The following is a 10,922-nucleotide window of genomic DNA, read 5'->3' as shown; positions in this document are numbered from 1 at the left end:
ACGGGGAAACCGGAGAATAGAGAGTTTAAGTAACTTGTCCAAAGTCACTCTAGGAGGCTTCGAGGCTGGGCTTGGAGCTGAGATCATCCCTTGAATAGCATCTACCCCATTCGCTTGCAGACCAATCTGAGTTTTTCTCTTTCCCCCTAACCTGCTGACTTACCCTGGAAAGAAAGGAGTAGAGTCACAGCTGAGACTTGCGACTTGGCCGCAGTCAGTCACGCTTCCCAGGAGAGGAAGGGTATTGAGGTGAAGGTCACAGCTGGGGGCCCCAGTGGGCTGCCACGGGGGTGGGAGGACTGGCGAAGCTGAGGGCTGACTGTGCATGGCTGACCGGAGGGACAGGTGGATGGCTTAGGGAGACAGACCTACGAGACCCTTAAAATAATCTTGAGAGGTGAGGCGGGCTGAGCAAAGGCTGGGAGGGGGCAGGCAAGATGGTGGAAGGACTAAAGGAACACGCCATGGGTGGAGGAGCAGAGTGTGCTGCGTGCACACCCTCCCTGTGGACAGGGCAGAGCCTCTTCCCCAAGTTCTTTGCCTCTCCGAGCTACCCCTTGGACTGGCAGGCTCCGAGCCCGTGGGGGCGCGGGAGCCCAGGAGGGGAAGGGCCAGGAGGAGGAGCAAGGCCCAGCAAAGAGATGAAGTCCTGGGGCAAGCATTTTATTTGTTAATACAAGAATAGAAATTCTGCAATAAATATCATCTAATAAATAACATCTCCAAATAAATAAATATTAATACAACAAACTTAGAGTCATGAGTGGGTGAGGCTGGGGGGCAGGGCCTGGGGGGGCTGCCCCCCGCACCCCGCAATGCTACTGCAATGTAAACTTTCAGGGAACCCTGTGGCTGTGGCTACTGTTGCCCTCCCCAGCCTGGGCAACCCACAGCCAGCCTGGAAACGGGGTGGGGAGGAGGCACCGTGATGCCGGCGACAAGATGCAAGGCAAGGTCCTTTTGGCTGCCATCCTGTACCACCGACTGCCTTGGTGACCCCTGGGTCCGGTCTGTGCCTGGCCGTATGCTTTCAGTACCACCTCCAATGCAGACCCTTCCTCTTCCACTTTTAAATCCCATTTTTTCCTGTTTGGACTTGCCACTGTGTATGTTTCCTGAATCGGATGTACTGAGTTATTTGGGGACAGGGGAACAACACCCATCGAAGAAGAGCGGGGCAGCCGAAGGGCTTCACCCCAGAAAGGCACATGCTGTGGTGGCCCCCCTCCCTGCCCTACAGGCACGCTTCCCGGGAGTGCCACTGGAGGGGCAGTGGGGCGCTGGCCAGTGCTGGGCAGGACGCAGGAAGCTGTGAGAGCCTTTGCACCAACTTGAGCCCCTTGGGGCTCCCGTGAGCATTCCTTCCTGTGGCGATGGGACAGGGCCTATTGCACCTCTTCCCCAGACCTGCACGACTTTGGGAAGCAGGGAGGGGACAGGCCTTATTGCATCACACCCTCTTTCAAGTCCGGAGAGGGCCAGAGGCTCATGGCTTCTGTCTCCTGGCTCAACGAGTGTTGGCATACAGGTTTCTCCCTCCCCGAGCGGGCGCAGGGTTTGAAGGAGCAGGGGAGTGGGGAGGTGGCGAAGGTCAGAGGTCAGAAGCCGCGGGCCTCCAGGTGCAGGGTGACTGCAGCCGCGGGAGGCTGCATCTTCTTCTTGAGCCGGTTGAAGTCCTTGGCTGAGCGCCACAGCCAGGTCTGCAGCTCCTTCAGCAGCCAGAAGTCGTCCATCTTCTGGAGGAAGTCGCTGTGGGCAGGGCCAGGGGCCCAGGTGGGCTCAGTGCCGGGCAGAGGCTGGGGCAGAGGGTAGCCCAGAGCCGCCATGACCCCCGCGATGCTGCCCAGCAGGCCCTGGAGGCTGGTGCAGAAGTGGGCCAGGCTGCGGCGCAGCTCAGCCGTGGCCGCCTGGCGGTTGAGGCCTCGCAAGTAGCACAGCAGGTGGCTGTAGGCCTCATAGTTCTGGGTCAGGCGCAGTTTGTCGTTGAGGCTTCGCCACACATCCAGGTTGACGGTGGCCCTGGGCAGGGTCTCTGCCCCCAGCCGAGGTGGGTTGAAGTCAGGCTCGTTGAAAGGGGGGCCCAGGTAGTTCAGCTGTGAAAAGGAGAGGGCGATGGGGAAGGAGGAGGGCCGAGCAGCCAGCGGTCACCAGGAGATACCTGCCCCCGGAGCTGCTATGTCCTGTGTCCCCTGACACTGGCCCCGCCTCCACACTAGGCCCCTCTCTGTTCCAGGGCCTCCCCCAAGTTTCTCTGGGGGTGTCATCTGCATGGAGGTGACAGCTGAGGCAGTGGGGGTGACGAACTCCCCTATGGAGAGGTGTGGAAAGAGAAAAACTCGCAGGAGATACTCAGAGAGGACGTGCTGATTGGCTGTGTGTGCAAGCCTTGGGAGTGGGCCCACCGCGGGGCAGGGCAGAGAGGAAGAGGAGCCAGGAGGACGCAGGAGGCCAGGCTGCAGAGGTGGAAGGTGGACCAGAAGAGTGCAGAGCCAAGAAGAGGAGTTCGGAAGGCAGCAGTACTGGACAGTGTGGCTGCAAAACAGAGATCAAGGAGAGTGAGCCTTAGAAAATTCTGTTGGGTTTGGCAAGAAGGAGGTGCCTGATGACCTTGGAGAGAACCGCTTCAGTGGCCTGGAGGCCAGATTGCAGGGGGTTAAGGAGTGAGTGGGTGGAGAGGAAGCGGAGGCAGAGGGTGTAGACCACTCCTTCGAGAAATTTGGCAGGGAAAGCCAGGAGAGAAAAAGGGTCGGGAGCTAGAGGGGGTAGCAGAGTCAAGCAAAGGTTTTTGGCCAGGGAAGGGAAAGGCGGGTGGAAAGGCAGAGGGGCCCGTGGGAATCAGAGCTCCATTTGCCTCCCGATGCCTCCATGCCTGGTCCCACGGGCGGAAGGGCAGGGGACAGACAGTGCTCCCGAAGCACTAAGTGCCCCAAGGAAGGGCTCATAGGAGCAGGGCTGCAGAAGGAAGAAACTGAGGCAGTCTCAAGAGTTGGGCTGGAGGAAGGGTATAGGAGGCAGTCTAGGGAAGAGGACAGAGCTTTGCCAACCCTCAAGGGAGAGGCCTGGGGCCCAGGGAAAGGGCTGAGGGGGACGTTGCAGCCAGAGAGAAAAGGAGCAGAGAGGGGCGAGGCCTGGGATAGGCAAGGGCCCAGGGGGAGGTTCACACGCTGACAAGCACAGAGACAAACTAATTTCCTCGGTGTATCCCGGGGCTGGAGCCAGCTCCCCCGCCACCCTCCTCCCCTTTCTTTCCCTGGCTCCAGAGTAGGGTCTGGGATGTGGAAGAGGAACACGGGAAGAGGGGGCCGGTTCCCCATGGTCCTCGGCAACTCTGACCCTCTTTCCTTCCCTCCTGGGCTCTCAGAACACCTCTGGACTGCCCCCAAATCCTTATGGCACAACTTCCATCCACACCCTGAACCTCCTGCCACTACTGGCCTGGCTTCCCTGCAGCCCCCTTCCCCCAAGTCCCCCCTAGGAGGCCCAGCTAGGATGGGAGAGGCAGACAGAGGGGAGGCCCATGGGTCCAGAGCAGCAGGGCCCCAGGTCTGGGGCAGAGGCGAGCTGGAACACAGGCATGGGAGGTGGGGCCCCTCCATCCCCACCCAGCCCCGCCCATGCAAGAGACACCAGGACACGGTGTAAACAGAAGAGACTTCCCCAGCCCCCAGGGGGAGGCGGGCGGCTGGGCCGGCAGCCAGTGTGGCAATGGGCCAAGGTGGGTGCGGGTGCGAGGCCTGCCCACATGCCTGGTCCTGGGGCCAGGGATGGGGAGGAGGGGGGCACCTAAGAGGGAAGGGCAGGAGATGGGCCAGACATGGGGACCGTTTGGAACCAAAGGGCCCCCCTGGTCACCGGTGCTCACTGGGACGCCTCCACCATTCTGTCTCTCTTCCACCAATTGCTCATTCGTTGCCCAACTCCCAGACCTTTCAGCCGCCCTGGGTACTCACGTAGGTCCCAGCCAAGCTGCGGAGTTGGTGCTCCAGGTAGCGGGTGAGGTCGTAGGTTTTCTGGATGGAGGGGCCAGGCCCCGGGTCCCCTGTGCGATTCAGGGCTGGCACTGCGGGGAGGTGCCAGAGGACAGTACACAGGCAAGCTAGCATCCCCCACGAGTCCCCTGTGGACAGGAGGGGCAAGAAGCATGAGGGCGGGCCGGGCCCAGTGGAGGACTCAGCTGGCAGCCCCTCAGGTGTCTGTCTCCACCTTGGGCTGGGGTGGGGGAGGAGGCGGGTGAGTGGGAGCTGCCAGATGGGAGGCAGGGGGGTGGAGGAAGGGAGTGTTCCTGGCTGGGGTGTGTGTGGATGGAGGTATGTATGTGCTTGAGGACCAGGACTTGGCCTCTGTGTGTGTATCTATGAGCACATATTGGAGAGTATATTTGTGTGTCAGCTGAGAGTCCCATTCGTATGCCGACACATATGTGTGCATACGTGGAGGGACGGGGCCAGGCCTAGGGTCTGTGAATCAGTATTCCTGGGTTCAGCCTCCTCTCCCAGCCTCCCAGTCCCACTGGAGCCAAGGGGTGGGAAACAGCACATGTCCCCGCTGCCGGCTGAGAGCAGTCAGCCCTGGGAAGGGCCCGAGAGAGGCTGCCCCGAGACAAGTCCAAGCTGAGCCATAGGAGGCAAGGGGTAGGCTTAGATCACCAGCGTCAGGCTGAAGGACACAGGGCTGGCTCCTGTCGTCAGTGGTGGGTACATTCTAGCATAGGATTCCTGGGTGTGGACTGACGCAGGGTGGAGGTTTGCCCCATTCTTATCAAGGAGGTTGGATGGGGGAAAAGTTTGACCTGAATGAGTTTGTTGTTTGTTTTTTAAGATGTATTTATTTATTTCAGAGAGAGAGAGAGCGCGCGCACGTGCGCGTGAGCCGGGGAGGGGCAGAGGGAGAGGGGAAGCAGACTCCCCTGCTGAGCGTGGAGCCTGACTGGGGGCTCCATCCCAGGACCCCAAGAGATCATGACCTGAGCCGAAATCAAGGGTCAGATGCTTAACCAACTGAGCCACCAGGCGCCCCTTGAATGAGGTCCTTTGATCAGCCTGCAGTGAAGAGGGAGGGTGGGGGAAGTGAAAGGGAGGAGGAGAGGGAATATGATGTATTTGAAGCGTTTGGTTTGTCAGCCAACGGTGCTGGAGAGTTTGGACATCTTGAGATACCAGAGCCCAGGGTTCGGTTCTGTGAGGACAGACGTAGGCAGTTGGGAGACATGATTTTCCCAGCTTTTAGGTGAGGTCCACGGTGAAGAGAACGAGGCCAGGATTCAGTGGGCATTGGGACTGGGTAAAGGCAATTAAGGTTGCGTTGGGGTAAGGCTATAATTGGCATTGGGCTAGGTTAGGTTTAAGGACTGGGTTACTTTTAAAGTTTCAGGTTAGTTTATTAGGATTTGGCTGATTGAGTGTGGTTGAGGTTTGAGTCCAGCTGGGGGATGTGGTTAGGTTTGGACAGGCACAGGGTTCGCTGGGGCCAAGGTCTGTGAATGTGTTGATTTAGATGTCAGCTGGGGTAACACATGGCACGTCACAAAGAGAGGGCTGGTTTGGGTTTTAAGCTTGGGTAGGTGTGAGATCATGAGTCGTTTCTTCTACTTTCTCTTTTCCACTTTCAAAGTTTCATAATGACATATGTGATGGAAATGAGTTGGATATGCGTTTGACAATTTGACTACTTAGAGTTAGGGGAAGTTTGGAGTTAGTCGTAATGCTGGGTCAGGGTTTTAGAGAGGGTTTAAGACTCAAACTGTAGAGAATGTCTCTTACAAGGGTGTAGGGGTCAGGTAGGGACTTCTGCAGTGGCCCAGCCCATCAGTCTTGACTCTTTGAGATGCTTGGTTGGCAACTTTATTGATGGAGCATGGGAGTGGGCAGGGTGGGGGAGAGCACCAGTCTCAGAGACCCTGCCCCTGGGGATGAGGGGCTCTTGGTTTGAGAGCATGGGTGGGTGGGTGGGTGTGTGCGTGTGTAGACAGAGAGCAGCATCAGGCAGGTGACTGACCCCGTTGTCCTTGTCCCCATCTGCAGCCCGTGGCTTCCCTCCTGGTGCTCCTTTCCTTATTCTGCCTTTCCATGCCTAGCTCCTGCCGACTCTGTGTTCCTTTCTATTCACTGTTCCTCACATCCCAAGAGAATTCCAGGCCCTTCTCCTCTGCATGAAGCCTGGGGCTACCCTCAGCCTCGATATCTGGCAGAGTCACCTCCAAGATCCAAAGGGTACAATATGGGGTTAGTTTTGGAGGTTGGAGACATGCTGAGGTGGGCAGTGGCCCTTCCAGCCTTGAATTAGCAGCAATGCTGAGGGTCCCAGCTGAAACCCTGGGAGCTGGGCTCACCTCTTTCCCCCACCCTGCTTTGGGCAGCCCTTCTGGCCAGAGTTCTGAGACTGGGCCAATGGCATGGAGGGGGATGGGGGAGGGGCATGGGGTCAGGACCCCAACTCTGGGCCTTGTTTTCCCCTCCCCTTCTGGGCCCTGTGGGACATCCCTGGGGAGAACCGGCTCCCTACACAGGGACAAGAGGGGGAGAAGCCTTTGGATAAACAAGAGCTAAGTCATCTGGGCAGAAAAACGGCTCATGAAATTAACCAGACGGGGCCGGTGTTTCCAGGAATATTTCAGTTCTGAGGTAACTGTGTCACTGCAGGCTGGGGGGTGGGGGCAGGGGAAAGAGCAGAAGGATCGGACTGACCGACCCATAGAGAGAGCCAGAAAGAAGGAAGGAGTCTCAGGTATCTAGAGGGAGAAGAGGCTAGGAGAGGAGAAAGGGGACAGGGCTCTACTCTCTCTCTTTTTTTTTTAATGTTTTATTTATTTATTCATGAGAGTCAGAGAGAGAGAGAGAGAGGCAGAGGCAGAGGGAGAAGCAGGCTCCCCGCCTAGCAGGGAGCCCGATGCGGGACTCGATCCCAGGACCCCGGGATCATGACCTGAGCCGAAGGCAGACGCTTAACCATCTGAGCCACCCAGGCGCCCAGGGCTCTACTCTCGATTACAACAGCTTCCACTCTGGGCAAGATGTCCCCACATCTCAGGCAGCAAACTGATAGCCATCTGGGGCAAAGAACACCTGTGGTTTAGTTGTAAGCAGTGGAACTCAGTGCAGCTTGCAGCCTGCCTGCATCCCTGGGAGGGAGAACTAGGTGGGCATCCTGGAGCCCTCTTCCATCCTTCTGGCCAGGCTCACGGTGTGCAGGTGGACGGGGCCACTGGAGGCTGTGTCCTGGGCCCCCTCCCGCAGTCCTGGCCCCTAGCCCAGCCCCCACCCCAGCTCTGCCTCTGGCTGCTGCCCACTGATTGTTTACATCCCGTCTTCCCTTGTGTTTATAAATCCGGCTGAGCACGTGAGGAGCTAATGAGTGCAGCTCACATTTCCTGCTGGAGCCCCCCACCCCCCATCCTGGCCCCCGCCCGGGTGGCCCCTAATTCCATCCAGATCCCTGGGCCCTGGGAACCTAGGCCCCCCTCGTGAACACACACACACACACACACACACACACACACACACACTCAGCCCACGCAAGCGCATGGCCACCCTGACAGGGCAGCACAGGCAGGCATAGCCGTGTTCGCATGTCTTTAGCCAGCCGCCCCTTGATCCCTGGCCTGTATCCTCCAGGCTGACCTCATTCAGTGAGGGTGGGGGGCTCAGTGGGGCAGATGGGCCAGGGCGGCCAGGGTGGGCAGGACAAATCAGCCAGGAGACTCGGCACCTGGGACGGGTGCATAAGGGCTATCAGCCAAAAATGTAGGAGCCAGGGAGGCATCACAGAGCTCCAGAGGTGCTGAAAAATGTGGGAGCCAGCCGGAAAGGCTCCGCCCTCAGGCCAGCCCCGGACCAGCTTCCCCGGTGACCTTGGAGCGATCTGTTGAGGGGAGTTGGGGGAAGGAAGTGGTTTAGGGGTGGTGTGTCCACTGCAGTGGGAGATCCAGGCACTGAACTGTAGGAAATGGCCCTCGGGGGCTCCTCCTGACCTGCCTCCTCAGGGAAAGGCCCACAGAAACAGCCCATCTTTCCTTGTCCTCTGGGCTGGCTGCCCTCCCCTCTGTCTCTTCTCCCTTCCATCCTCTCCTTGGTTCCCTCTGCCCCAGGTCACTGAGAAGTGCTTAGTGAGTGAGTACACATAGGCCCAGAAGTCAGGAGCGCGAGCTTTGCCACCAACCCATCAGGTGACGGGGCTTGCGCGAGGGTCGCGCTATGCACACTGAGGTCCCTCTCAGCAGAACCGCATCGGCCCCATCTCTGCTGTCATCTTCAGCAGCCCCCTCCCTGCCCTTCTCTTCCAGCCTAAATGACAGAAGAAACTGAGGCCCAGGGAAAGAAGCAGACAGGTGGGCCGGCCACCCTGCCTTGTGAAGTCAATATGGATACAGGAGTTGAGCTGTCAGAGTGAGAGGGTTCTGGATTGTGTTGCAAGAGGATCCCAGGTGTTCCCAAGGGGTGCAGGATGAAGCTGGGGGAGCTAAGCAGCCAGCTAAGAGCCAGGCATGGGGACCAAGAGAAGGAAATAGTCTGGGCAAGTGTGTGGGTGAGTTTGAAAGGGTGTTGTTATTCAGAGGTGTGGGAGGGGCTGGGAGGGAGCGGGCAGGAGCCCCGGTGTGAATAGGCAGGTGGGATTGGATTGTGGGGAGGAATGTGAAGTGTCACTAATAGAGTAGCTGGTGTGGCCAGGTGGTGTGCACAAGTGTGAACGGGGAGGAGTGCGGGGCTCTGTGGAGGGGAGAGGGAGCCATTACACCAGTCTGGAGGAGAGACTGGGGACAGGAGGGCTGCAAGGTGACTACTTGCTGCCATCTCCCTGGTGCCTGTTTTCTGCCCTGGTTGAGTGTGTGGCTCAGGGCAGTGAGGGTGGCAGATCCAAACTGTGGGGGGAGGGGTGGGTTGCTGTCTGGTCTCTCCTAGGAATGTGTCCCGGTGTCCCTAGGGAGGGGCAGTGTGTGCTTAGAGCCGGAAACGGGGTCTGTGGGGGTTGTGAAAGCTGGGAGGTGTCAGCCCCTCAGGGTCAGAGAGTGTCTGACAGAGGTGTGTGTCCAGTGCCCTCACCCCCAGCCTCTGTCTCCAAGGCTGGGGACTTCCAGCTTCCCCTCCCCTCCCCTCCTGGCAGCTCCCTCCTACCCCCGCCAGGAGGGCCAGGCCGGGCGCTGGGGGAAACTGGGACGGGGTCCTCTGGGACTGGGGGTCTGTGGGGGGGGGGGCTTCTGGAGCGCAGTGTGGAGTCACTGGGAAGGAAGGTGGGAAAGGCAGAGATGAGGGGACTCTGGAGAGGCCCGGGGGACATGGGGTTTCCCCCGAGGGGCTCGGCCCGAGAACTTGGCGGCGGCGGCCGCTCGCGGGCCCTCCCCCTCGGCGGTGACCTCTCGCTCTCGGCCCCCTCCCCGCAGCGGCGGCGCCTTCCCCTTGTGTGGCCTCGGCGCCCCCGGCCCCGCCCCCGGCCCGCTCCCGCCCGGTCGCTCCCTTCCCGGCGGCGGGGGCGGGGGCGGGGTCCGGGGCGCCGGGCTCGGCCCGGCCGCTGCCCTTTCCCGCGCGTCAACTCCCTGCCCTGCCCGCCCGCCCTCCCGCGGGCCGCCGGAGCCGAGCGGCCGCTGCCGCCGCTCCCCGGCCGGTGACGGACTTTCTCCTGCCTGGTCCGGCCGGGCTGCGCCCGTCCCCCGCACTAATCACTCCCAGGCCACGGCGGGCCGGACCGGGGACTCGCAGCCGCCGCCGCCCGCCCCGCCGCCCGGCCCCTACCTGCCGCCGGCTCCCCGGCCGCGGGCAGCATGGTGGGCTCCAGCCGCGCAGCGCGCAGCGAGGAAGCCGCGAGTCCCGCAGCCCGGCCCGGCCCGGCCCGGCCCGGCCCAGCCAGGCTTGGCTCTGCCCTCCGCCCTCCTCTCCTCTCGGCCGCCCTCCTTCCCGCCCTCCCCTCCCGGCGGGCCGGGGAGGGAGCGCGGCGGGCCCGAGGTGTCGGCCTCCCCTCGCCTCCCGCCGGCCCGGCCTCGGGCTCCCCGCCCTTCTCCCCTCTTCCTCCCCGGCCCCCTCCTTCCCGCGCGCCGTGTCTCCCTCCCGCATCCCCGCTCCCCGCCTCGGACTCGCTCTCCCTGACTTTCGCGCGGGGCTCTTTCCGCCGGGATCCCCGGGACCCCGTCTCGCAGGGGCTCCAGGTTGCCGGCTCCCCTGGTCAGCGGGTCGCGCGGGCTCCCCGCCGCGCTCCCAGCCACCTCCTGGCCCCGCCGGGCGGACTTCAGGAATGCCGCGTCCCCGCCCGGCCCCTCTCGAGGGCGCCCAGCCGTGCCTCCCCCGGCCCGAGCCCTGCTGGCGGGGGTAGCTCCCGGCTCCCCAGCCCGGCCCCGGCTCGGGGCTCCCGGGGGAGGCACGGGAACCGGATCTCGCGGCTCCCGGGCGGGGGCGGGGGCCGGGGCCTCGGACGCCAAGCTCCTACCTGCTCGGAGGTCCATGGGGCTGGGGGCCGGGCCGGCCGGGCGCGGCTCCTCTCCCGGAGGCTGGCGGAGTGGGAGGGCGAGCCGCGGCTCCGGCGAAGCTTTAATAATCCCATCCGCCAGGCCCACTCGCAGGTTTTTTTCGCTCGGTTTCGGGTTTTTTTTTTTTTTTTCGGTGTGGGACATTCTGCAAACTTTTTTTTTTTTTTTTTTCTGACGTGTAAAGCTGTAACCACAAATTGTAGCGGCCCTCCCCGGGGTGGGGGGAGGAGGGGGGAGGAGGGAAGGGAGGGCTTCTGGGGCTCCTATCCCTCCCACAACACCGAGGGGGGGTGAGGTGAGGCGAGGCTGCGGCGGTACCACCCTGGGCCTCCTGGGGGAGGGGGCGGGGAGGGCATCAGTCCGTCTGCAGACTCCCCGAGCTAGGGGAGGGAGCCGCCCGCTCCTTTTCTTCTCCGACGGCGTCGACCTGGGGTGCGGGGTCCCTGCGCTCGCCCTACCTCTGACTCCTCAT

General features: G+C 61.5%; 1 protein-coding gene across 1 annotated transcript; it reads right to left on the bottom strand.

The window, feature by feature from the left end:
• Positions 1-647: 647 nt before the first annotated feature.
• On the bottom strand, positions 648-10,922 carry CLCF1 (cardiotrophin like cytokine factor 1). The gene is made up of 3 exons (XM_081797692.1): positions 10,411-10,922; positions 3,951-4,117; positions 648-2,093 (listed from the first exon to the last, which is right to left on the bottom strand). The coding sequence occupies exons 1-3, from the start codon at positions 10,592-10,594 to the stop codon at positions 1,599-1,601; spliced, it is 846 nt and encodes a 281-aa protein (XP_081653818.1). The 5' UTR covers positions 10,595-10,922; the 3' UTR covers positions 648-1,598.

Source organism: Leptonychotes weddellii, chromosome 11 (genome assembly GCF_054177405.1).
Source record: "Leptonychotes weddellii isolate Sample4059 chromosome 11, ASM5417740v2, whole genome shotgun sequence".
NCBI lineage: Eukaryota > Metazoa > Chordata > Mammalia > Carnivora > Phocidae > Leptonychotes > Leptonychotes weddellii.
The sequence above is the reverse complement of the archived record's forward strand: the minus strand, read 5'-3'. Positions and strand labels throughout refer to the sequence as shown.

What these genes read in the sequence shown, in the direction of transcription:
- CLCF1 (XM_081797692.1), bottom strand. Translation starts at nt 10,594, where the DNA reads ATGTCCCACACCGAAAAAAAAAAAAAAAACCCGAAACCGAGCGAAAAA. An exon ending in CCCCATGGACCTCCGAGCAG is followed by an intron (nt 4,118 to 10,410) that starts GTAGGAGCTTGG and finishes TCCTGTCCACAG; the next exon opens with GGGACTCGTGGGGGATGCTA. An exon ending in GCAGCTTGGCTGGGACCTAC is followed by an intron (nt 2,094 to 3,950) that starts GTGAGTACCCAG and finishes TCCTTTTCACAG; the next exon opens with CTGAACTACCTGGGCCCCCC.